The sequence below is a fragment of the Natator depressus genome, chromosome 19, assembly GCF_965152275.1.
Source record: "Natator depressus isolate rNatDep1 chromosome 19, rNatDep2.hap1, whole genome shotgun sequence".
NCBI lineage: Eukaryota > Metazoa > Chordata > Testudines > Cheloniidae > Natator > Natator depressus.
Window position 1 is genome coordinate 7,863,293 of NC_134252.1, and position 27,261 is coordinate 7,890,553.

Sequence of the window (27,261 nt, forward strand, 5' to 3'; positions counted from 1 at the left end):
GTCAGTGAACTGGATGAATTCCCAGTTCCCTCCCGGCAGAACTAGAGTCCTTTAGATTCCCAATTCCACAAGCCTGAGTTCCTCTCTAGTCAACCCTGTAGGACTGACTTCTCTCAGACCCAAGGCACTGGAATGCCTTAATCCCTGGCACTTTGAATGTGCTGTACATACGCTTAAGCCTTTGCCTCCTCTCTGTTCAACACCCACACTGGAAGAACCCAACAAAGCTCCTGTTCTTTTCCTCTAAAAATCAATTGGGCGGATAGGGGATGAAATAAAGGAACCAGTTGCCGAGATTCTCAGCGTCGGGCTGGAAAGGGGAGAGGTGGCTGAGGACCAACAAAAAAGCCAACACCACTGTTCCGTGACACTTACACAGCCCTTGCCTGGCCTACCTACCTGTTAAGTGTTTAATCCTTGCTAGAACCCCCACCAAGCAGGTGAGGTTTATACAGCCTTGGTTAAGAGAGGGGAAAGTGAGAGCCAGGGAGGGGTCTGTGCCTCTCCCAAGGCCGTAGGGTAGGATCTGAATGAGCAGCAATAAAGCTGGAAGCCTCGGGCCTGATAAAGATGCAGGCTCCTAATGAGGGACAAGCCAGGTGACCTGCAGTCAAGGCAAAGGAATGCGATTCAGCTCCTCCAAGGAGAAGCGATAACAGTGGGGGCAGGAGCCAGAATTCAGCATGGGCTAGTGCCCGCAAAGCAAGTGGGAATGAAGGGACCCGACAGAGGGAGGCCGAACTTTTGCTGTTCCATGCCATGGGGCAAGAGCTCTTCAGGGCAGGGACTGTCTTCTCTTTTCGGTAAGGACTGTGCACATTTCTTGCCATCTGCGCACCATTCATACAGTGCAAGAAATGGGGCGAGACTGAATCCAGAGGGATCGGAGTGGTAGGAAGGGGTAAATGACTCCTGCCCTCAAATATAGAACAAAGTGAAGTGCTGTAATGAGGACTGGGTTTATAAATAGAAAAAGGGGATTATGTCTTCAATGGGAATGCTCACAGGCCCCCGTTAGGCCAAGAATGCGGGTGAGTAAAAACAAAACCGCTAGCAGAATAGAGCAGCTGGAGCAGGGGCTTTTCTCAGTCAAGGAGCAGCCCCAAGGCTGCAGATCAGGACACGGGGGCTGATCACATGACACCTATTGAGAATTGGGGGCTGATAAGATGACAGCTGAGGAGGTGCGGTGTGTGCAATTCCAGATCGAGGCTGCAACTGAGGCTGGGGGGCAGCGCTGGGGAATGCTGCCTTGTTTTGCAGCCAGAGGCTGATAAGAACCTTGGGGCTACTAAGCAAAATGGGGCTTTGCCATTCATTAGAAGAGAGCTGCTTACAGGAGACAAGCAGAGCTGGAGATGTGGCGGGGGGAAAGGGGGGAGCGTGTTTGCTCTGAGAGCAGCGGGGTAGGGAATGGGCTCAGAAAGGGCCGGGCCCTGAGGGACTCAGGAGAAATGACTTTAGGCCCAGTCCAATGACCAGGAGTAGGGTGACCAGATGTCCCAATTTTTTAGGGACAGTCCTGATATTTGGGACTTTTTCTCATATAGATGCCTATTACCCCCCCAACCCCCTGTCCTGATTTTTTTTTTACCCTAACCAGGAGCAACAGCTATCAAAGGCAGCCTTCGACATGGCGTTGGGGCCTAGAGGAGCTGGGGGAGAGCAATTGTTGAGGAAGATAGCCAGGCAGTTCTCAGTGATCTACCATCCTGCTCCCCTTGGAGCCTGTCTTCACAGTGGCAGGGACCCCCTGATCTCATCTCCTCTCCCCGCCCAGCTTGGCTGAGGTATGATTTCACTCCCAGGCTTTCACTTTAATGACTGGCCACTTTCTCGCCCTGCTTTGAACGTAGGATAAAGCACAAATTCTGTCGCACCCCCTGCTCTGTGGTTCTGAGGCTTCTCCCAGGCTAGGGAGTTATTTGCTGTACTAAGATGTCAAATAGAAGCTGGATATTTCCCCCCACACCTTTCCTTCTTAGAAACCCCCCACCCAGTTTCCTTACAGGCAGTCTCCCAGCACCTGCCAGCCAGGCCATGGGCTGCTGGTTCCCAATGGCTCCCAAGGAAAAAGAACAAGCATTTAATGATGTCTGAGTTTACACTCAACTTACTGTTGAGAAAGAGCTTAGCAGTGCCCCATCTGCTTAGCCCCCGGAGCACCACATCTGGGGACCCATATGGCACATAACAGAAGTCATGGCTCAATCACCCATGGGGCACCTCGTTATCCCTAGCCTGAGTCTTGCTTGCATATTTATACCTGCCTCTGGAAATTTCTACTACATGCATCTGACGAAGTGGGTATTCACCCACGAAAGCTTATGCTCCAATACGTCTGTTTAGTCTATAAGGTGCCACAGGACTCTTTGCCCCTAGTCTGAAGGGGTTCATAGTAACAGGCAGTTCCCTGCCCAAGCCCATGTGGCTCCCCCACACACCCTAGAAAGGATGGGCAGGGCAGAGAAAGAGAACAGGGTGTTTGGGACTGACCCTACAGAGCCCCTTTCTTTGTCTCGAGTCCGAAGCCTGGCAAGATGCTCGTTATCTATAGTAATACGCAACGTGCTAATGGGGAAATCCAAAGCAACACTGATAGGCTTGATAGGTTATCTCTCAGCAGAAGGTCAGTGGCCGCTCAAGAACTTTTCAAACAATCGTCAAGCCCCACAGCACCCCTTCGCGCTAGGTTAATTAGGGATTACTTCACCCAGCACCAAAGTGCAACCATATCTGGGGTGGAACACTTTAACAGCATTGCCAACCCCAAGCATTCAAAAATCACAAGACTGGCTCAAAAAGCATGATATTTTTTTAAAGAATCTCCTCAGGTGGTGGTGGTGGTTGTTTTTTTTTAAATCGTAGTTTGGGAGCCTTTTTCTTTGTTTTCTGGTTTCTGAGCCGTTAGGGTCATACTCAAGCCATGTTTTCAAGCTGTTAGCTGCAACCAAGAGGGACAGAAATCTTTTTATTTTTTTTTAAATGAAAGCTGAGATTCTTGCATGCCTCCAGGAGCTGGGGCTTTAAGAAAAGCACCAAATATCAATTTAAGACTTTAAGATTGGAGGTGAAGACTGTTCTATCTTGTTGAAAGGGCAAGGGGGAATGACTCATCCCAAAAGTGGGGACTGAGACAGAAACAAGTTGAAGCTTAAATGAAGGCTTGCCTACTTGGGGAAAGGAACCAGAATAGTTCCCCCTGTGGACACATGTTCTGGAATAAGCATGCCTTTTTCTGATTGATGGTAATTGGTGTTTTTTCTCAGCAGAAGAGTGAGTTCTGACAGCGATCTGGAGGTGGTGACAAGCAGATCTCAGACTGCGTCAGTGCTAGCTTAGTCCATTGCTGTAGCTCATCACTAGTGTCACGCCATCATCAGTCGCAAGGGTGGGGGGAAGTGTAGTGTAGCCAGGCTGTTTGTGTTTAACCACTGTGTTGTCTAACCCCACCGCAACGAACGGCAGCTGCGGAGTCTGCTAGCATACGGAAAGCCACAGAAAGAGGAGAAAGAAGATGAAAGTGCCAGGGTGTCCCTAAGATTTGCAAGGTGCCTTAATGTGAATGGTAGCCAAGCTCCTACAAGGGCTGGTTAGAAGCCAGATGATTTAAACTAGGTGAGAAAAGCCCACAATGCACAACCCATCACCATGATCAGCACCTACCTAGCCCACTTGTCGGCTCAGCAGCGGCCCAGAACCGTACAAACCTTGGAGACTGAACTAACTTCCCCTCACCCTAGATCAGAGCCGAGACTCATTGACAAGGCGCTGTGGGGAAGCCTGCCCTTCTGCTGCCTTTACTGTACCTGTCCTACAGGGCTTTTCACTGCCCAATCTGCAGCCTTTTATTTTTTTAAAGCAAGAGACATGCTGATGCTATTTATCACCGAATAATACAAATGGCCTATTAACATGATCACAAGGTGCAGTATGTTCAGGACCAAATTGCTGCAGGGTTGGGCACGATTCTTCTGTCTTCTAGCAAGGCTGACCATAGGGAAGGCTACCGAGAATTAAAATGCTCAACACTCCTTTGACTGCTCTGTGCAATTGTCCGTCTCAGCCACGCTCGCAATGATCTCCCGGTTGCCAGGGCTGGCCTGGTTTTGGATGAGTCTAAACAGATACCAAAACTTCCAACAGCATCTCGCAGGTGGAGAAACAATTCAATTAACGGTGAGTTTAAAAAAATCCAAAACAAACCCAAACAAGCCCCAGAGAGCAAAAGCCTCTTATTCAGTTAAAAAACGACAAGTTCAACTATTAAAGAAATTGTACCACCTGCTGGAGCAACGGGAAATGGCATCTATAATGGCAGCGGTGAGTGTATGTGTGTTGCAAAGCCCCATGTAAAATTAACTAGAACGTGGGCTTGAGCTCTCTACTGTCCCGGACTCTCTGTCCGAGCTGCCAGGGGAACATCACGGTATGAGTGGCTTGCTGTGGTGTTGTAGCCACGCTGGTCCCAGGATATTCGAGAGGCAAGGTGGGGGAGGTAATAGCTTTTACTGGATCAACTTCCTTTGGTGAGAGGAACAAGCTTTCAAGCTCTTCTTTGGGCCTCCATGTAGCATGAAAGCCTGTCTCTTTCACCAACAGAAAGTGGTCCAGTGACAGCTATTACCTCCCCCACCTTGCCAGCCTGACAAGGCCATTTCAGAGACACTTCCTGCTTGCGTGCTTTTCTTACCTTACTGATAGTGACGTAGTAAATGGGGAGAAGGCCTCATCGGGCGGGCGATCTGCGGTGAAACCCGAAGGTGCCCTCCGGAACGCCAGTGGACTGGGGAGGAGAGTAGCTTAGGAGGCCTTGGAGAGGAGGGCAAGCCATTCACTTCTAGGCTGCCGGGTGGTTGAGTCTAGTCTAGCTCAGGGGTGACCCTGGGGAGAGGATAAGAGAGAACCAACTTCACATGACACGTCAGCCATGTTGCTTAATCCACTATTAGGCTTAGGCCCATTTCCTCAACGGTATTTAGGTGCCTAATGCCCATCAATGGGAGTCAGAGGATGTGAGCCTCAGATACTAGTGATGAGGGCAGTATAAGGACCAGTACGGAAGAGAAGCTACTGCCTAGTGGGTGACCAGTGGCTGTAGTGACAGGAGTCAATGGCAAGGGCTCAGTCCAGTTAGAAGTCAAGGGTTGATGTCACAGACACTGCCATCCCAACTGGCACTAATTAGCACTCTCGCTGGCAGTCTCAGTAAAGAGGCTGTGCTCTCCCTTCACCTCCAGGAGCCGTCCCTGATGGTTGAGGCACACATTGGCAAGGCAGGAAAACCGGCACCGGCCCTGCCCATGTGCCGTACAGCCTGTAGGTTTAGCTGTAGACTCCAGGACTGTCCATCTGGAACCATTAAAGTGGTTACAAATCTCAAAGCAAAAATCCATCTGGGGAAGGTTTCCATCCCCCCACCCCCCGAAATCCTAAAATGATATTGAAATCAAGAGTGGTCATGATGTTAGCTGTAGCCACATGCCACGGCTTGGCAGTCTCCAGTCATTGCTAACGAAAAAGAAGCACTGGGATGTAAATGGAGGTGCCTCTGAGATGACAGTCTGGGGTGGTGCCTGGAGGTAGAAGACAATCTGTTTTGGATGCAGCTCAGAATAAAATCCTTATTAACCTTTGGCTGGTTGGAGTGAGAGTCAGGCCTGTTAGCACATCAGACCATGTCAATAAGGGTATGGCTACACTGCAGCTGGGAGCGCACCTCCCAGCGTGGGACCTGGGTAGGCAGACACGTGCTTGGGCCATTTGACCATGATTTGGTCATACATATGTTTGAAAAGGTTTCTTAGAGTAGATCTACAATGCAGCATGCCTCCCAGCCTGCATCCAGACAGCTATTTTTAGTGCATTAGGTGGAGCAGAGCTACCACCTTCTCTCTACCTGGGCTGGGAGGCCCCTATGAGCAAACCATGGTCAAATGACCTCGGCAGGTGACTTGGAGTAATGCATTCCCGAGTTCTAGGTCCAGCTCTTACCCAATGGGGCACTTTGGGTAAGTCAATCACCCTGGGGCATTTTCCCTATCTGCATATGTGCGGCCTACTTCAGTGCCTGTTGAGAGGATTAGCTCCTGTTTGTGAAGTGCTCTGAGGATGAAGATGTAATGGAATACTGCACTTAATACAAGACAATAAAGTGCTTTGAAGGTGTGATAAGGGCTATTGCTTTAGCAAGGCCCTATCCACAATGAACTCAAGCTAGTTACAATTATATTGGGAAATGATCTGTCAGGCCCAGTTCTGCCCCCAGTATGAGCAGAGCTGTAGACTTGGCGTTACCTAACAACTAGGTTTTTCCAAGACAAAGGAGCAACGGATAGTTAGCCAAGATACTAGTCAAGGCAGAAAGGACAGTGCAGAAATAGAAGAGGTGTGGAGAAGAGCAATTACAATGATTAGAGGCATGGGGGAGGGGCTGCCAGACGAGAGAGGCTTTGAATCTTGCTCTGCAGGACATTATTGATTTTAGGCGGACTTAGAAAAGGGTATGGATAAGAGCAGTAGCTACAAGCACGACGGCTAGGATAGCAATGAGCATCTACCCTGATGCTTCAGGACATGTGATGCTAACCAGCTACGGTCAGGAAGAAATCTCCTCATCCCCAAAATTGGATAGAATAGGGATAATGCAACAACTAGCCAGCTGCATTACGGGAGAGGGGATTCACTGTCTCCAAAACTTTGGGCATTAGCCAGTGCTGGAGATAGGATATTGCACTACATGGACTATTGGTCTGGTCTGTTGGCACTGAGATACTCTGGTGAGGGATGAATGGGTTTAGATCCAACCAGTTAGACAGACAGACAATAGGTGGTGAATAGGTGGCAACTCCTGCTTTTAGGGAACAGCCAGGGAGCTATTAAAAGGCTAAGATTTACCAGGTAGAAACTAGCCTTTGTTCCACCCTTATTGTTCAATGGTGGTAGCAATTCTTGGGTGGCTGCACCAAGTGAACCGGCATCACCGGACCCACCAGTCACAAGCAAAAGTTACTGCAAGACATTAACACCAATCTGCAGCAATCATCCAGTGTCCATTCACTCCAAAGTACCTGAAAGCCAGCTCCCCATTTCTCCCATACCCTCTCTCCTTGCTCTACATGCCTTACCTGGCTCCTCTTTTCCAGTTCCTTTCTTTCCCATCCCCGGTGCTTCTCCTACAAGAGCAGCTTTCTTGGATGGTAGGGGATCTGTGCTGTCAGGCCAATTTCCTCTGTCTTCACATCAGAAGCATGGCTGCCCCTTAGCTAAAATTTTCTTCTATCCTTTGCTGCTGTGACTAATCACCCTGCTCAACTCTAGAAGTGATAGCACATCAGTGCTAGGAGGGAAGGATTCCTAGCTGTATAATTTGTAAAATGCTTTGAAAAGAGAAGCCATACGGAAATGTAAGTTATTATTAATTATTATTATTGGAAGCTCAGCTTCCAATTCCTATTTGTGTCAGGCTAATTGGTCCCCTATGGAAATGCCTTACCATTCGGCAGACAGAGGAGTGACAAGCAGCAAGGAGCAGATAAACAAAGATAAGGTTTTAGTGCAAACATCTTCAGTCGGTAAAGGTGGGGAAAGAGAAGTAGAGAAAATGCATCAGACAGCAGCAGGGTCATCCCCGTGTAGAAGGCTTTTTTAAACATAGTGTGTGAAGTAAGCGGTGCAAGGTGGCTCGCGCGACAGCTCTGGAGAATGAACACCTCCCTTTATTCATCAGACAGGTACAGCGTGGGCAGCTGCACTGAAAACTTCCCCACGGACCTCAACTCTGACTGCAAAGAAAGACCTCTAGGGATGAGAGGGGAGTTCAAATTCCATGTCCCGATCAGTCTTCAAACTTTCTGCTTAGACTGCCAACAAGGGACCCCAGACATGCCAGATGTGATGGGGCCAAGTGGAATATGAACCGCTGTCCCACTAGGATCTGGACTGAGTCCCTCCCCCAACTCATTTCACGTAGCTGCCAAACAGAAACAGGTTTTGGTCTCTACTGAGCTGGGCTGGATGTAAACTGGCAACCTAGAGAAAGGCTCTGATCCTCATTATCACTCCCCAGGGTTGTCAGTTCAGGAAGTCAGGTCTGAAATACATCACTAGATGTCAGTATAATCACATTGACAGGACACACATACTGTCAATCCCTTAATTCCTAGGAATAAAACAAATCTAACGCCCTTGCTTCCCCCACCACCACTCAAGCGTCCTGGAGGCCGAGCACTGATGTCCAGTCCAATTTAGGAGCTCTGAGCGAGCAATACAGTGGCTCCTTTACAGTTTCCACTCTGCTGGGAGGCTACTACACCAGACATTACCATCTATGGTAACAAAGAGCAGAGGACAGGAAGCTGTGGTAAAGTCAGCAGATCTCACTGGTTTTTCTCCTCCTTCCCCTCCCTTCCACCAATGTGTTCCAGTGGTGTTGTAGATGCTGGATATTTTTCCCCTCGTGCACAAGAATGAGGCTTAAAAAACAGTTCCATCTCCTCCTCTAAAGCCTTGACTTGAAGAAGCAGCTGGGAATGTATCACAGAAGGGCAATGCTCAGACAGAGCAATTTGCAGGGTATGAACAGGGTAAACTCCCCTGTTCTATTCCTGACTCGCTATGTGATTTCACTTGACCTCTCTGACTCAGTTTCCCCATCTATAAAGCAGGGATAACTATCCTCCCTTGGAGATCCTCAGCTGAAAGGTGTTCTATAAGTTCCATGTGCGATGAGTTACAATTGTGCCACTAGCATGCATAGCACTTTACAGCTACAAGAATAAAGGAGACTTGTCGGGAGTACAGGGGCTGCCTCCCTCTGGAAAATATTTCACAGTTATCAGACATTTGGTGTAATGCAGTGCATTCCAAAGGCCAAAAGTATTTGCTTATCAGAAGTATAATTATGAGCAAGCAATAAAAGGGAAGATTTAGCTGCACCAAGAGAAGGGGAATGAACCCCAGCGGCAAGCAAACCCCCATGCTCTCCCTGCACCATCAATATGGGGGAGCAGAGGATCGTTAAGGTAACACATATGGTAATAATAAAGAGCTTCTCTGGGTTTCCTACCACTGTCCCTGAATTTGCTTCAGACTAAGCCCAGCTCACCGGGTGACGTTTTACTTGCCTAGGTCCCTGAGTTCCAACTATAATATGACTTGCTGCTTTTGGCCTGAGATGGGTTAGGAAATGATTTCCTTCCCCAGGCACAGGTGGTTAGGGGAACATCTTTTGTCATTATCATCAAGAGTCTTTCTAGGCATTTCCCTGTAGATCACAGCTCAGACCCCACCCCCTGGAAGGTCCCATGCTATAGCCCCCCAGCTCAGACCCCACCCCCTGGGGGGGCCCAGCCTGTAGTCCCCACCCACCTCAGATCCCATCCCGGGGGGGGGCAGCCTGTAGCTCCCACCCACCTCAGAGCCCACCCCCGGGGGGGTCCCATGCTATAGCCCCCCCAGCTCAGACCCCACCCCCTGGGGGGCCCCAGCCTGTAGCCCCCACCCACCTCAGATCCCATCCCGGGGGGGGGGGCAGCCTGTAGCCCCCACCCACCTCAGATCCCACCCCCGGGAGGGGCAGCCTGTAGACCCCCAGCTCAGACCCCACCCCCCGGGGGCTTAGTCTAAAAACGCCACCCCCTCCTCCTGGAACGGGAGCAGTAACCCCCCCCCACGACCACGCCCCATCTCATTGGCCAATCCCGAGCCGTCTTCCCGGAGAGGGGCGTGGTCCTCGTCCGGCCCGCCCCCGGTGCGTAGTTCCGGGGAGGCCGGAGGCCGGAAGTGGCGGGCGGCGCGGGGGCTGCTGGGCGGGGTCTGCAGGCGGAAGCGGAGGGAGCAGCGAGCGGAGCAGAGGTGAGTGAGGGAGCGGCAGGGCTGGAGGGCCCCGCCCGGGCCAGAGCCCCCCCCTCCCCTCCCCTCCCCAGCCTGGGGCACTCGGCTGCCCTGGCTCAGGCAGGGGCCGGCCTCGGGTCTCCTGGAGCTGGGGCAGCGTGAGCAGCCGGGCTGCGGGGGGCAGGGGTGCGCCGGGGTGGGGGGTGCCTGAGTGTGGGTGTGGGAGCAGGGCCCGCCCCCAGCTCCCTGGGGGCGGGGGGGGGAAGGTGCCTGAGTGTGGGTGTCGGAGCAGGGCCCGCCCCCAGGTCCCTGGGGGCGGGGGGGGGGAAGGTGCCTGAGGGGGTGGGGGAGCAGGGCCCGCCCCCAGGTCCGCGGAGGCGGAGGCGGAAGGCGGAGGCGGGGGGGGGGAGACAAGGACTTTCTGTCCCAAACCAAATAACTATCGCTAAGGTGCTTCTCTGAGCAGATTTCTCTAGCCACACATTAAGAATTGATGAAGCTTCATTGGGAATATCATTTTAGGGGAAATACTTCTGTTTAGTCGTCATATGAGCTGCTTGCTCTGACTAAAGGGGCTTGCATGGAAGTGGGAGGGTGGTTGTGTGCGTGAAATCTGCTACTCTAGAAACAAAACAAAGTTAAACAGGGTCACTTAACTATTCAGTAAGTAACAAATATTCATAAGTGTGCTTCTCTTGCTATGGTCAGTTTAATAAAGACTCTTACTTACAGGTGTCATCCCTTAAGTCAGGAAAAGAGGTTTGGGCTTCTCTGACAACTTCCTGCCCTTACGGTTGGCAGGAAGCAACACTTCTGTTGTCAATCTGAGCTTAACAGGAAGAGTGCATCCTTTTGACTGTTACTGAAATAAGTAGATCCAAGTACTTTGCAGGGGAGTTGCTAAATTTGTGTGTATTCATAAAGCATTTTTCAGTCCTCAGATGGAAGGCTTACTATACCAGTGTAAAGTGCTGTAGAGCTCTAACAGTGTAGGTCTGATTTCCTCTATTTAGCACTGTTCTATGAATTGAAGTAGGAGTAAATATAAATAATGGTGAAAAAATCCTCTAGTGAAAACCTTGTGTGAAATCTGGCTCAAAATCTAGAAAGTGGTGATCCCATTCTGCCCTGCTCGATTTCACTTTAGTTCTTTTCATGTTCTCTATGTATATAAATCTCCCCACTGTATTTTCCACTGAATGCATCCGATGAAGTGAGCTGTAGCTCACGAAAGCTTATGCTCAAATAAATTGGTTAGTCTCTAAGGTGCCACAAGTCCTCCTTTTCTTTTTGCAAATACAGACTAACACAGCTGCTACTCTGAAACCTGTCTTTAGTTCTTCTGAATGCCAGTTCTTCACTGTTGACCTATAGTCATTAAACTGAAAGCTGGGCATTTCACATGCCTATTCATCTTTCTGCAGATGTGTAGTGTGATAGATTAACATATTAGAAAGCAAACCAGAGGTGTAGACTAAAGAGATTGGTGTCTCCTCAATGACTCATTCAGACATGAGAGGTGAACTTGGGCACTGTGTCCAAATTCAAACTACAGTACTGCATATGTCTTAGTACTGCAGTGCCGGAAGCATTTTCCTTTAATAAGGACAGGCCAGCTACATCAAACCACTGGTGCCTCTCTACATGTCACTCTGATGTTCCCTTTCTCTTGTTCTCTGTACTGCTGTTTTCTCCTCTCACCCTTCCATTTCACAGTGAAATTGATATCTCAGTTTTAACTTTCATGATCAAAATGCAACTGATCATCATGTCTTCACTATGCTGCTCCACTGTCACACAAAATTGGAGCAATGGCTCTTCTGTGCTAAAACACAGGATTTGTCATGCCAGCTTCTGGTACCATGCTACAAGTTGCCAACATCTGGATTAGATACACATGGGAGTGAAGGATTGGATTGTAGGAAATTAACCTGGGAAAAAGAAAAGGCGTACTTGTGGCACCTTAGAGACTAACCAATTTATTTGAGCATGAGCTTTCGTGAGCTACAGCTCACTTCATCGGATGCATCCGATGAAGTGAGCTGTAGCTCACGAAAGCTCATGCTCAAATAAATTGGTTAGTCTCTAAGGTGCCACAAGTACGCCTTTTCTTTTTGCAAATACAGACTAACACGGCTGTTACTCTGAAACCTAACCTGGGAAAAGCACTCTGTCCTGTTGTAACAAAAGTTAACATTCTTCTCTCAGAAAATCAAATGGGAGAAAAGTTAAAATGGATTTTTGTGTGATCTTGAAGACTCTAGAATACTTCTCAACTTCTAAGGAGCCTTTTGTGTCCATGGTTTATCAGCTTTAAACAAAGCAATCTCTACCCAAGGAAGCATATTCAGAACTCCTTCAGTCCTGGATCCATGATGCAAAATTTAGTACAGTGTCAAACTAGCTTAAATGTTGAGGTTCCAAATTATTTGTAAGATTAGGTGTAGGTTACATACTCCGATTTTAAAAAGAGGGAATCTGTGCTAGACTATTCACCCTGACAGGAAACGTAGCAAGATACTCGACAAGTGCAAATCTTGTATTCCAGGTAATTCTAGTGAACAAAGATTCCTTCAGAGTCACTTCACTCTATTAACACAACTTCTTTCTAAGAAGTTTGTTTGGCACTTTTTATTCAGGTAAAACTTCTAGTGACTTCAGTGGAAGTTGTTACTCAGGAGTGCTGAATAGGATCCAAATAGATGGTTGACTTTCTCTTTTATCTAACAGAATATCAGTATGGGATAACTTTCTAAATCAGAAATAAAAAGTTGTAATTCTGACATATTGGCCCCAAATATCTTAATTTCAGGACCAATGTCAAAAAGTATTAAACTGGAGAACATTGTGTCTTGGCAGCCATCAGGGACTAGCAGGAGCAGTGTATTCACTGCTAGGCCTGGCAACTCCCAAGATGCATCAGACCCTAAATCAGTCACTCTGATTACTGTCTTGCTCTCCTTCAAGTAAAGCCTGACTCAAATGATGTACTGAACAGCTAGTTAGAAACAGATTCTTAAGCTTTTAGAAGATACAAATCTCGGAAGTAGTATGAAACCTCCCAGGAGGTCAGCTGAGTGTGTCAACTTAGTCTTTTATTTTCTCAACTTAATTGTCCCATCTTAGCTCCTCAGGACTGTGGAAACAGGAAGAACTCTTAATGCTGTTGGCAACATGAGGCTCACTGCTGCTCATACTTTGCAAAAAGTGAATCTGAGCAGAGGTGCACATCTAACTCTAAGATGTGGGGGACTATTGAGAGGTTATAAAACTAACATTCAGTTATACTGAAAAATGATTAAACCAGATAACAACATTAAAATCTCGTATCTTGATCTGCCAAGCTAGAAGTACTTCCCCAAACCAGTACAGATTATATCCGGACCTGTTCATTTTACTAAGCACTGGACTTGGTCTGGTTATCGGAAAGACTGTCAGTCCCTGACTGACACTCCGCAAAATAGAAAACTCCCTCCAGTGCAGTATTGTTTTCCTTGGATTAATTAGCAAAACGTATTGTTTTGAGTCCTGTACAAGGCAGATTGCTAGGTATAGTTGGAAGGCCTATGTCTGTGCCAGGGTGTGTTTACCTTCAGGCCCTGAGAAAAATTATCTTAATTAATGTTGGCAAGTAGCTTAAAACCAAAAATATTTTCAGATACTCTGGAGGTGGATTGATCTCTCAGCCAGAGTGAAATGCGTGGAGGTTCAACATGAGTTCTTAACTGGCCTGCTAACAGAGCTGAAACTAGTTATACTTGGTTCTTGAAGACTTGACTTGTAACTATTAACAGAACAACGTCATCTGAAAAACTTCCCATATAAACAAGACCTAAACCTAAATTCTGGAATATAACTCCAATGTTGGAGTCTCCTCTGAACCTCAAACTCTTGGTTATCCGAAGGGCTAGCCCTGATGTTTGATTTAAGATTTCAGTTCAGAAAGACTTTGAAGTTATCCAGGACACACACATTGCAGTGGACAAAAATTATCTCTGTCTCAGTGTATCACCCCCCGTTACAGAAAGTGGAATCTCAGTTTTGTTTGTATCTCATTGCAGTAAAGAACTTCAGAGAACCAAATTAATCTATAAATCGTGGATTCTATAATTTTATTACATTTTGTTTCGGCATTTCACGTTATATTAGATGACTGCTCAACCAGTGCAATAGTACGATCTCTTTTCCTCACAAAGTTCTAGTTTCTGGTTTGCAGATTCTATTCTTATCAACATCAGTATGATTCTTGTCTGTATAATGAGATGTCTCTTTATTTAAATAGACCCTTGATGCTATTTACATCTGGAGGGTAGAAGAGAGAGTGCAGCAAGTAGTGTGAGCTATGCTATGTAGTTCTGGTGAAGGCTGGCTGAAGTGTGGCAGACTCCTTCCAGAGTTCACATCACCAGCAATTGTCACTTGGTGCAGTGGCAGCAGAATCAAAGTGATTACTTTATAAGCTGCATCCTAACGCAGAGGGTGTCTGTCTCAACTAAACAGATGGTGAATTAATTTCATCTTCATGTGGTGCAAGGTTCACAGAAGTGACCTCAAATGCCATGCATGTAGGGTTTTCCTGGCACAGGCTACAAGCTGCCCAAGAAGATTCTGACAGATCAGTGGTGGGAATGAGGGAGTCCATCTGAAGTTCTGCGGGAACTTTAGTAACATTGCTCTGGTTTCAGCAGCTCGCCTGGGAGGGGTGTTGTGCATTCCGCTGTGTACAGGCCTGCAACATGTTGAATTCCTCTGGGCTGGAAACTGCCCTCCATCTGGGTTCTTTCATGTTATTCATAATCCCTATCTGAAATGCAGACAGACATTCAGGGTAACATGATCTGATCAGATTAGAGCCCCATATGGACTGGAGTAGGGATCAGTGGTGCAGAATGGCAGCTTTGTCTGCTCGTTGTTCTGTAAACCTGAGATCCTTTTGGAAACATGCTTCATTAAAACATGTATGGAACTCGCTTCCCTGAGTTTCTGGAGTGCAGCATCTACAACTAATGGCAGGTTTGGGGTTTGTTTGTTTTTTTTGGTTCCCTCTGGAATACAGGGTGGGACGGGAGGAGTCAAGAGCTACGTCATCGTCTTTGTTGTACAGAGTGGGATTCATGTGTACCTGGGGTCTCCTGCTGAGGTAGAGCACTGAGATACTGTGCTTGGTATCCTGCACCCTAGGAAATAGACGAGAGTTGATCATGTTGCCTACATTAGTGATTAACATCACACACGCACCTCAAACTTCTCTAAACTCTTTCTTGCTGTAACTTGTCTAGTAGCTGCTGATCACCTTTCTATAGTGAACTAGAGGAGAGGCTGTTCCAAGGAGGAAATTGCTCTCTTCCTCTCTGAAGTTGAGTAAATATGCTGGGGTAGAACATTGCATCAGATCCCCCTCCCCCTATTCCACCCCCATCCCATCCTCCTTTCTTCCGTGTTTCAGTGGCTCTTTTGCTGGTTCTTCATATGAAGAGAGTGATGAAAGTGACCTTGTTTTTCCTAGTGACATCAGTGTTCCTTGTGACTAATGCTGGATCCTCCATGGGACAGGGGAAAATAAACATTTTATAGCACGATTTGGGAAGCTTGCAAACAAAAAGCAAAACTAGTTAAAATCCAAGTTTGATTTACAAGGCAGATCTATTCTCAGCTTTTTAAATAGAGCCAAACAAATCTAATTTCCTTTTTGAGTATGTTAGAGCCAGTGACTGAAGATGAAATTCTTCCTGTTAAGGTTCTGAGCTCTGGAGGCCGTCTGCAATAAAAGGAAGTTGTGTGTTCAGGCTGCAATCATGATTCATGCTTCAAAATGTCTTAATGTCTGGTGATAAGATGGAAGCGTGTGGCTGGCTGCTTGCTGACCCCTCCCTGCATTCCCTTTGGGTTAGTGTTCAGAGGGTGAACTCTGAAGCTCTCTGGTGCTGAGCAGGGCAGGAGCTAATAGAAAGTTTTATTTTACTTCTCCAAATGAGAAGCTTAAATGACTAATGTGCCTAAATCACCCTGGTCCATCGCTGGGAGACTAGTTCCCCCAGGATAGATAGAAAGTATTAACAGGGGACGCATTGTTTCAGAAGCAGCTTCGCATTCTGCTCCTGTGCAGCTGCTTGTCTTGGCTTGTGCCAGAAATGTCTTGGTTTAGCATGCTAATTCTGTGGGTTGAGACATTGCTGGAGTCTTGGAATTCAGGGGTGGGTGTGGCCACCTCAACTGTATTTGCAGAATCAAAACCACCGAATCTTATCTGCAATTAACTCTTCTAGCGAAGCCGTTACACATGTAGAAAAAGAACCAACCCTTTGATAGCAATCATACTACAAGTCAGTTATGGTCATAATCAGAGCTGTGGTCCGTTTTCCTGTATTCTGTATGCAGAGTCTTATACCTCACCTACCGCCATGGTATCTGAGCACTTACAACAAAATATCTGGATGTTCTCCTTGTCAGTTTAACATGGATATGCTATGAATTACCATGCAGTAGACACTATTTGGTCATTATGGATTGGCCAATGGAGCCCTCTGATGGGTTCTGGCAGCTGGGCTATCAAAAGAGTTATCTGAACAATGGGTAAGCGTGCTATATAGTCTAAAATGCCTAAACTGGGTGATGTGAGGCTAGAATAAGATTCCCCCTCTGACTGGGGAATGACTAACATTCAGAATGCTAAGTAAGCCCATCAGAATATTGAGCATTCTGATGATGTGCGTGAGGAGCTAATTGTGAGTAGTCTGTCTCTGCAGGTAGTGAGCAATGACAGATATGCAAAGCCTGGTTGAGCGGTTGGAGAAAGCTGTGGGTCGCTTGGAAGCTGTGTCCCAAAGCCCTGGCATGTATGGAGATGACTCTTCCAAAGGTAGGGACCCTCTGCTGCAAATCCCTGTATCAATACTGAACACATTGTACGGTTGATGTTGATTGTACTATACACTGAAAGTACCAATTCTGGAAGATGCTCTGCAGAGCATGCAAGCTGATGTTGGGTAAGCCTGAATAGCTGTACCAGGAGGGGAAGTGAGTTTCACACAGATAACATGCCGCCATACACTCAAATGCAGGGGGGCCTGTGGTTACTGTACTGTTAAAACAAGAACTTCCTGTGAGCGCAGTACTTCCCTTGTCTCCTTACAGCCAAGCTGCTTCTTTCTTGAGCAAAAGTACATTTAGACCAGCATCCATCTGCATGCTTGAGGATTAGCAGCAGTGCCACATATACAGTAACTCCTCGCTTAACGCTGTAGTTATGTTCCTGAAAAATGCTACTTTAAGTGAAACCATGTTAAGCTAATCCAATTTCCCCATAAGAATTAATGTAAATGGGGGGGTAGGTTCCAGGGAAACTTTTTCGCTAGACAAAAGACATACACACACAGTATAAGTTTTAAATAATTTAATACTGTACACAGCAATGATGGTTGTGAAGCTTGGTTGAGGTGGTGAAGTCAGAGTGTGGAAGAGGGTGGGATATTTCCTAGGGAATGCCTTGCTGCTAAATGACAAACTAGCACTCCCATTGTTGTTAATGTATCTTCACACTCTCTACAAGGCAGCACAAATGGAGGGAGGGGAGACAGGATGGCAGAGAGAGACAGAGACACACCCTTGTGTGTGAGATGTGCATTGCCCCTTTAAGTACGCTGACCCTACTCTTAAGTACACTGCCTTTTTAAGTAGATCAGCAAGTTGAGACAGCAGCTGCTGCCAGCAAGTTCCCTCCGTCCTGAGCCCTGTCCTGTCCCATACCCTCCGCGCTGTGGAGATGGGGGTACAGGAGCGGAGGGGGACACCCTGACATTAGCACCCCTCTTCTCCCCTCCGCCTGCCCAGCAAGAGCAGCTCCAAGGCAGAGGGCAGGAGCAGCACATGGCAGTGGGGGGAGGCACAGCTGAACTGCCTGGCAATTGATAGCCCTAGGGCGGCTGCTGCATAGGGAATTTAGAGGAGCAGGGGGCTGATGGGGGTGCAAGGGGGTGGGGGGGGCTGCTGACCCTCCCTGATTCCCCACCAGCTAGCTCCAACGGGCTGCTCTTTCTGCAAGCAGTGGACAAAGCAGGCGACTGCCAAACAACGTTATAAAGGAGCATTGCGCAACTTTAAACGAGCATGTTCTCTAATTGATCAGCAACGTAACAACGTTAACCGGGAGGATGTTAAGTGAGGGATTCCTGTACACTCTGACTTGCACAATGCTACTCACAAAGTGCTCTGCAAAACTTCAGCGTAAGGAGGGTGGCAGCATTTGCTGGAAATACTCCTGGATACTTCCAGTCTGAGTCCATCTGCTGCCCCTTAACACTGCGCACTGTTCTGTTTCCGCAGGAATAGCTGAGTATGTTCAAGCTTTCGACACTCTCCTGGCTGGTCCAGTAGCAGAATATATGAAGATCAGCAAAGACATTGGTGGCGACGTTCAGAAACATGTAAGGATTTAGCTTTCTTTTCCCATGTTATAAATATATGGCTGACCACTGCTCTAGACTTTTAAGGGCTAAGTAAGAGAAGTTGTTGAGCTTTGCCTCCCTTTCCCCATTCCCTAGAGCAAAGTACAAATCTTGGAGGATTCAACACAGGTGTAGATCCCTGGATAACCCACGGGAGATCTCCATCTACCTCTCTATTGTGTATCCCTCTAAGTGGGAACAGAACTGCCCAATTTCAGTGTTGGTAAATTTGTCTTGTCTGTCCTGACTCATCAATTTCTATTGAACTTCTCTCCAAGAATAGGGGCTGTTGTATAAATTGAAAACCAGACCAGATGGCCCAGAATCAGCTGTCTTCATGACTAAACCATGCAAGGGAGGCCAAAAAGATGAACTGGTCCCTGTAAATACTCCTGATATCTATGTGTAGTTACATTGTTCTGTCTAGCTATGTTCTATGGCCCCCGTTATCATAGTATTTGACCACCTCACAATCTCTTCTATATTTATCTTTGCAATTCCCCATTAGGTAGGGAAACAATATTATCCGCATTTTACAAATAGGGAACTGAAACAGTGAGCGGCCAAGTGACTTGCCCAAGGTCACTCAGAACATCTGTGATGAGCAGGGAATTGAACCCACATCTCCTGAATCCCAGGCTAGCACACTGACCACTGGAGCATCTTTTTTGTCTGTGTAAACAATATATCGCTGATTTTTTTTTTTTTTTCCCCCCCCTTCCTTATAAGGCTGAAATGGTCCATACAGGCCTGATGACTGAGAGGGTTCTCCTGGTGACCTCATCGCAATGTCAGCAGCCATCAGCCGTAAGTCTGGAGAACCCTAACGTAGGTCACTCAGAGCCGCATAGGTCTTGGCTAATCGGGAGGAAAACAGCAAGAGCTGAGGAATCTGGGCCCTTAAAATTGCTCCTAAAGAAACCTATCCGGAGTGGAATGAGTTAGCACTCTTCTGATCAGAGTAGCGTGCACAGAGTCTAGTTCCAGAAAGGTTTCAGAGTAGCAGCCGTGTTAGTCTGTATTCACAAAAAGAAAAGGAGTACTTGTGGCACCTTAGAGACTAACAAATTCCAGAAACTGACTCAAGACTCACTGAAACTAGTAGAAAATGCTGAGTATTTTATGGATTTGCCATAACTACCTAAGCTTGTACAATGCACAGGTGGCTCCTTCTCATACCTGCCAACCTGTATTTGGCTCATATTTCACTTGGCATCTATACTAGATGCAGTTCCTATTTGTTAAGCCATGAGTTACAGAACCGAACCTGTGAGATGGGAACAGCGCTGGGAATTGAGTCGATGATACTTAGATTATACAGTGTTCGTAAGTCCTCACAGCACTACACCGAAGATTCTTATCTAGGTAGCATAGGTGTCTGGCTCGATGCTGTGATACCCGAATAATGGCTAGAGTCGTAGGGTCAGTTTTCCTTAGTATGCAGATCAGCAATGTCCCCCATGCTGCAGCTTCTCTGACTGGGAGGGGAGTCTGATCCTTCATGCATTGGTTTTCTTCTGCTTATACCTTGACGTATCTAGTGATATGTTATGCACCTTAGCCCTTCCTTGCAATGTCCCAGTGGGACAACTACTACCTCTGCTAATGCTACTTCAGGGTGTCAGGATTTCTGTGCTGCTTCCCCTTTCGTTGCAAAGTACAGTATCACCGTACATCTTCAGGGTTCTGTTCCCCTCTTAAACCAGACTGCCTAGGGGACAGAAGTCTGCATAGAAGGCCTTCAGCGCAGGAACCCATTTACCAATTCAACAGATCTGAGACAAGGAAGCCTTGTTTAGAGTGGCTTACTCGTAGCCTTTAATTCCTAGATAGCTTTTTGTAAATGACGTCTTGCGGGTCTCTAGTCAATTCTGGAGCAGGCACATCCTTACTTTGTATGCCAAATACTTGAACTCCCTGAAGCTTGTTTGCTCAAGCATCCCTTCCCCGATCATGGCTCTAGATCAGAGCTTCCCAAACTGTAGCCAGGAGTACTTGCTAGTGGTCCGAGAGAACTAGCTGGCCTCCTTTCCGTCTACACCTGAGCAGATAGGAAAGAACAATGAAATGAAGAGCGCAAACAGACTCTTCTTAAAGACACAATATTCTTTGCACTTAAAGAACTTTAAAAAAAAAAAATCTGCCTATACTATACTCCATATGTATTGCTGCTGACACAGTGAGATGTATGATCACAGCATATGATGGAAAGGAGGTTGTCCGCACAAACATAAAATCCTACTACTACAAGACCATCTCTGATATGGTTCAAGCTATTAAAGTTTGTCCTATAGTAGAGCAGACCAACCAAATGACCTGGGAAAGCTGCTTCTGAGCAACTGATTTCCTATGTCCAAATCTCTGAATAGACACCGCCGAGCAGGATGCTTTGTGAATATTTAAGCATAAAAAAAAAAAATTAAGGGTCTGAATTGAATTCACAGAAGTAACTTGATTGAAAGTCCAACTCTTTTTCTCTTTAACTTACCCTACCAAGTTTAGATAGTGGAGCAACTTGGGTTGTAATGAACCTGTAAACCAAGACAGCAAAGCAATTTGAAAAGCATCTGAAAACAACAGAATCTCTAAAAGGATATTTGTCTTCATTATTGATGAGACTTGTCTCAAAGTGCCTCTTGGCTTCGCATTAGTCCCAATTTCTGGCTTACTTCCATAGCACTAGTCCAACACAAAACTCTGACTTCACTACAGGAGGAGCGTGGGGGGCGGGGGCTGTAACTGGAACACTGGCAACACAAAGCTTGTACAAGAGCTGTAGCTTAGGCTTGTGCCAATTGGAATCCCTCTAAGAATGGCTGTCTCTGTTTGCCATCCATCCCTTTCTGTGTTGCAGAATAACTTCTCAACGCTACTGAAACCCATTTCAGAGCAAATCCAGGTGGTGCAGAACTTCCGGGAGAAAAATCGTGGCAGCAAACTGTTCAATCACCTATCAGCTGTCAGTGAGAGCATCCCGGCACTGGGCTGGGTGGCGATGGTAAGGACTACAGTGGGTTGTGGGGGGTGGGGGGAGCCCGGGATTGCTGCTGCAACAGCCCCTGGTTCTAATATGTTGTATCTTCTCTAGGCCCCAAAGCCTGGCCCCTATGTGAAGGAAATGACGGATGCGGCCATGTTTTACACCAACCGGGTCCTCAAGGAATACAAAGATGTGTAGGTTCAGCTTCACTCCGCAAAGTGGGAGGGATGCAGACAGCTGAATACTGAAATTTCAGTCCCTTGATCTAACTGTGGAGGTGCATGTGGCCCTCCTAGCATGCAGTCCTGAAGGATTAAGATAATAAAATACCTTGGTTCCAGAGATCAGCATCTGCCGTGCTGGTCTGGTATTGCACCTTACTAATGCACCATTTAACCTGACAGAACCCTGCCTGCTTCAGCCAAGTCACTTAAAGTGAAACAATACCTAGCTCTTATGTACGAGCCTTTCATCAGTAGACCACAAAGTGTTTCACAGTCTTTAATGTAGTTATCCTCCCAATGCTCCTGTGAGGCAGTGCTGTTATCCCTATTGTACAGATGGGGAACTGAGGCACAGAGAGTAAGTGACTTGCCAGAGGTCTGTAGCAGAGCAGTGAATTGAAGCTGGGTCTCCCAAGTCCTAGCTAGTGCCCTATCTCCTTAATTGATCTCCAGTGTGTGGAAATCAAACAGCTGTGAACAAAGCCCTAATGCAAGCGAACCATCAAGAAAGATGACCCCTCCAAGACATCCCTGAAGCCTTGCCTAGTAAACGTAATACCACTCCTTTCCTTTAGCAGTGGCAGGGTGTGTTTAATACACCTCAGCTTCAGAAACAGCTACGTTCCCAAAAATGTATAGACTGTGACAGGTTTTCTTAGTTTTATGCTATTGGGCAAATGGATGGTAGCAATTGCATTGGCATCCCTCGTGTGTTCACTCCATCCAATAACCCTCTTACCTTTTTTCCCCTACGCAGTAAGACATCTTTCCAATATGTTATGCCAACTGAGCATCACCCAGTAGGGTTTAGTTTGTTGCAGGTGTTTTTGTTCTGCAGTCTGTGGACCTCTGACTAGGTGCGGAGGGCTAGCATTCAACAGTGGCTGGCTTACTGACCCGAACACCCCACTGTCTAATTGCTCATCCTCAGGGCTGGGGATTGTAGCCGTTTGCCCTCTCCTTGCATTGGTATTGCTACTCAACTCCAAATAATCTTTGCCAACTAGGGGACAGGGAAATTTAAGGATCCAGTTACAGCCACATGGCTTCAGATCTTTCCTAGATAATAACTTGCACTACTTAGCTTGTGTTTATCTTTGTCCCCTTAGAGATAAGAAACATGTGGACTGGGTGAAAGCTTATCTGAGTATCTGGGCAGAGCTGCAGGCATACGTCAAAGAGTATCACACCACTGGGCTGACCTGGAGCAAAATGGTGAGTGCTGACTGTATGTTGGCAATCAATGTTTCATAACCTAGGGAATCTAATGTTACGGGGACTGTTGCAGCAAGTAGTGATCACTCAGGTTTAACTCCCTCTCGGGCATCTTTTACAGGGTCCTATAGCAAAAGAGATGGGCAATGCACCTGCAGCACCCCCAACTGGTGCTGCTCCTCCACCACCTGGTCCTCCCCCCCCTCCTGCTCCAGGCCCCACAAACTCTGGTTCAGATGACTCTGTTTCCCGCTCAGCACTGTTTGCCCAGATCAATCAGGGAGAAGGCATTACCTCTGGTAAGAAAACTGGGCAACTGAAGGCTGGTGGTGGGCAGCCATTTGACTAGTAGGTCAACAAAAGAAAACGTTCTAGGTTAAGTCTGCATGGGGTTCTGGGTCACTTATCTGCAAACCCTAAAAAGCTACCTCTGGGATGCAGGAAGAGTTCTCTTACTTAATAGCGTTGCCAGGATGAATGGGCTTGGGCTGCTTAGAACATCAGATACACAAAAGAGCATGGTTAGGATATTGTAGTTTAAAAACGAGCTGGGAGGTAGGGGAGGAGAATTTTGCATGTGCAAACCTGTACACAAATTACCATTTGCACGTTCAATGACCCAGTGAAATGTGGGTGAAACAAAGCTCATGAAAACTTGGTCCTAGATTTGCATATTCCCTACAAAGAGTGAAACAGCTGTGGAATTCTGGCTCTAGTTCTAAACATAACACTTATAATCTAGCTCTCAATCTCATATCATTAAATGCTAAAAGCACTTACCTTTCCTCCAGGTCCCTTTCTTCATAGCAATCTTTCATGTTGCCCAGTTCAATGTAGATCATAAACTCTTGAGGAAGAGAACTTGTTTTATGGGTCCTCAGAATTCAGCAGACTGCTATTGTAATAGCTGCTGACTTCTGGTGCTTGTTAAACTTGGATCTTGCACACCTAGTAACTTAGCATTATCCAACCAAATGATGCCTGGAGTAACAGTGGTTTCTCTTGTAGCCCTGAAACATGTTCCAGATGATATGAAGACTCACAAGAACCCAGGGCTGAAGAATCAAGGTGGCCCTGTCCGAACAGGACCCAAACCATTCACCGCTCCAAAACCCGCCTGTGCAGCTAACCCACCCAAAAAATCATCCCCAAAGAAGGAACCGGCGATGCTAGAGCTGGAGGGCAAGAAGTGGAGAGTGGTGAGTGTCCATGTGACAGCCCAGACTGGCTGCTAGAGTGATGGGAATTCAGTAGCAGAAGATGGCCCACAAACATCTTTCATTTGAAATAACTAGAAGGTGTCAGCTTGAAGGAACAAGCCCTCTCTGAAGCCTGTGAATTCTTCAGAGGAGAGAAGGTGACATGACACCTCCACGCTTCACTCTGTAGCTCTTTAGGGAAACGAGAGTAACTGGTATTTGTCACCCCTTTTCAGGAAAACCAGGATAAAGCCTCCAACCTGGTGATCAGTGACACAGAGCTGAAGCAGGTAGCATATATATACAACTGCACGAACAGTACACTCCAAATCAAGGGCAAAATCAACTCCATCACAGTGGGTAAGAGCTGTGGTCCAAATGGGCTGGCCTTCTGCATGCTGGCACATCAAAGGGCTGGATCTGGAGTGGGAGGTGTAGTACTATGAACTCTTTTCTTTCTCCCCTGCAGATAACTGTAAGAAGCTAGGTCTGGTGTTTGATGATGTGGTGGGCATCGTGGAGATCATAAACTGCAGGGACATTAAAGTTCAGGTAATTACCCACAACCCTCCTTGTGACTGACTGTATAGAACTCTGCCCTGCATTATGTTGGTGCCTTAACAGATCTGGCGGTTCACTTTGCAGGACACAATCTAATGAAGCCTCTTTAGAAAACACATCGAACTCCCTCCATGTAGGGGTTTTCAAACAGCACTGAATCAAGCTGTCTAAACAGGCTTGCAGAATGGAAAACAAACTCCTCATACTGAGCATAGAGTCTGGATGGATTATCCACCCTAAGGAAGGCAGTGTAATCTAGTAGCTAAAGCAAGGGGCTGAGGGTAGGAGTCTGTTCTAATTTCTATCCCAACATTCCATTTGTGGTGATGGGCAAGTTGCTCAACTTCCATTAGCTTTCCGTGGAACCAAGTTAATACTTGCTTCCTTCCAGAGATATGGTAGAGTTCAGTGTAGAAGACTTAATCCCTGGAGGATAATATAAAACAGTGAACTATAGTGGTTCCCTGGGATAAGCAGATGCTACTGTGACCACCTCCCTGCTGTGTTTTCCTCACTAGGTAATGGGTAAAGTGCCAACAATTTCCATCAACAAGACAGATGGATGCCACGTGTACCTGAGCAAGAGCTCCCTAGACTGTGAGATTGTCAGTGCCAAGTCTTCAGAGATGAACGTCCTCATACCCACAGAGAGTGGTGACTTTGTAAGTGTTTCCTCTTCCTGAAATGAGTGGAGAGAGCTGTAAGGGGCGGAGTGAACAGAGGGGCGGGCCTTGATCAACAGCAGGAATCAGAGCGATTAAGCAGTATGGCGTCGCGTCAGGTCACATCTTGTTCCATTGTCTTACTGAGACACAAACTAACCCCTCCCAGCGAAGGATGTTCATTGAATGACCTGCCAATAGAGCCCTTCTCTGGTATCTAGATACTGCCCCAGATTCCACCCTTTACATGATGGATTCTTGAAACCCATCAAACTTAAGATGTAGGTGTCTTCCCTTGATCTGTCTTCCCTGAAGCCAAATTCACTAGCTCCTAACCAGATGGCACTTACTATGAAGACACTGTTGTTGGAAGTAACCCTCGACCCTCCTAGGTCCCGTGAGGAATGAAATGTGGCTATGGTAACACAGTGTGATATTAACTTTAGACTTGTTCAGTTTAATCTTCTAAAAAAAGCTGTGACTTGCTAAATGTAGCATCTACTTCCCAAACCAGTTTTTGGTCTTTATTTGGATTTTAAATCAAATTTTGTCCGTTCTTTTTGCCTGTGTCCCAAATGACATGTCTGCAGTGCTCAAAACACTAAAGAGCAATACAGAAAGAGGGTAGTAACTTCCTAGCGCAGTGAAAATGATTCTTTGTCTGCCACTAGGTTTGTCAGGCGGGACAGGAATAGTCTCTGGTTTATATGAAAGACTAGACTTTTCACAACAGATTTCTTTCACCCTCCAGAACGAGTTCCCTATCCCTGAACAGTTCAAGTCCCTGTGGAATGGGCAGAAGCTGGTTACCAGTGTGACGGAAATTGCTGGCTAAGCAGAATGGCATTGGGACTTGTGCCTCCCCTTGCCCTGGCTGTGGGACAAATCTGCTTTCAGATGATTCTCTTAGATTTCCTGTACCTTTCTGCTCTCAAACTGCTTCTATGTCTTCTACCTGAGAGACACAGCTACCTGCCTTCACTGAAATACCTCGGGCTGGGATTTGGTGTAGGATGGCTGGTCAGTTGATCATCTGCATCTATCAGCAGGAAGGTGCATCATCCCCCCCTCTTGTCAGATCTAACCACACCAATCAATTACGTCTGACTCCTGGCAAACTTCAGAGCCAGGATTGGTGGTTGGGTTTCAGATTGTTCCATGGGTTTGTATTGTGTTATCTTCAGACAAATTGTTCATGTGAGAAAGGAATGTTGTCCCCCTGTGAATTGACATAATGGTGTCCTTATCAGGGTCCATAGTTCCCAGCTTGGTAAGTTGAGCTGGCAGGTGTTTTTCAGGAAGGTACTGGGAGCTGCTACTAACTCCAGCGATGTGTACTAATCAGTCAGTGGCATAACAAGATATGGGGAATGGCTTTGCTGGACCAAAGGCTGAGGACTGGGCATGTAGCATTCCACCTTGAGTTTCCCTTTCAACACTCCTATTTGCTCTGTGTAATTCTCTTTGTGCCATGATGGGGAGCTTTGCAGTAAACAGGGGCCACGGAAGACTGCATTGGAGTAAATGATCCACTCTGCTGTCTGTCCAGGGTTAGAAGCTGAAGTTTCCACTTCCTTATGAGCCCTTCTCCAAAAGGGATCTTCACCCAAGGGGGTCCTTCTAAGCAGCTGAACTCAAGTTCAGTCTTCCAAGACAGTTCTTCTGAACATGTCTCTCCTTCCCAGTGAGGGATGCTTCTTCGTTCAAAATTCAGTATTTGTTTTGTAAACAAGAGTTCGACTAAGTCAGTTCCATCGTTCATCCTCACTCATGCTTAGTTACTATTGAATGTGACACTGTTCTCAGCCTCTCCCCTTCCCCTGTTGCTTGGCTCTATGCTCTGCTGGAGGCTTGCAGCCTCTTTTCCAGGGCCTGCATTGACCTGTAAAGGGAGCTGCATATGCTTTACCTTCGTGTTTCCCTGTCTCTGGTGGCATCAGCAGATCTGACTGCATTTCCTCTGTACATTGTCAATGGTTTTTTCTCTAGGATGAAACTCACAAAATATGCAATTTTTTTTTATTTTGAGATTGTCCTGTAACTTGTACTCATCTTCTCCTGAGGCTTGTGGAAAAAACCTTTCTTATGTACTTAAAATTATACAAAAGATAGAATAAAGTTCATGCCAACCTGCTCCTTACA

The 27,261-nt window shown here is 46.8% G+C and overlaps 1 protein-coding gene across 2 annotated transcripts; it reads left to right on the forward strand.

Moving 5' to 3' along the window:
- Positions 1-9,789: 9,789 nt before the first annotated feature.
- On the forward strand, positions 9,790-27,261 carry CAP1 (cyclase associated actin cytoskeleton regulatory protein 1). 2 transcript variants are annotated; one of them, XM_074934193.1, is made up of 13 exons: positions 9,790-9,855; positions 16,581-16,693; positions 18,157-18,257; positions 19,008-19,085; positions 21,133-21,276; positions 21,367-21,452; positions 22,592-22,697; positions 22,819-22,996; positions 23,706-23,896; positions 24,133-24,256; positions 24,366-24,448; positions 24,976-25,119; positions 25,871-27,261. In XM_074934193.1, the coding sequence occupies exons 2-13, from the start codon at positions 16,591-16,593 to the stop codon at positions 25,952-25,954; spliced, it is 1,422 nt and encodes a 473-aa protein (XP_074790294.1). In that variant the 5' UTR covers positions 9,790-9,855; positions 16,581-16,590; the 3' UTR covers positions 25,955-27,261. The 2 variants fall into 2 exon arrangements, with proteins under 2 accessions (XP_074790294.1, XP_074790295.1); XM_074934194.1 differs by lacking the exon at positions 9,790-9,855 and having other exon boundaries at positions 16,568-16,693.

Bases quoted from the DNA above. Each gene is read 5' to 3' on its own strand.
- CAP1 (XM_074934193.1), top strand. From the start codon at position 16,591: ATGACAGATATGCAAAGCCTGGTTGAGCGGTTGGAGAAAGCTGTGGGT. The intron at 24,449-24,975 runs GTAATTACCCAC...TTTCCTCACTAG, and splicing joins GCAGGGACATTAAAGTTCAG to GTAATGGGTAAAGTGCCAAC. The intron at 25,120-25,870 runs GTAAGTGTTTCC...TTCACCCTCCAG, and splicing joins CCACAGAGAGTGGTGACTTT to AACGAGTTCCCTATCCCTGA.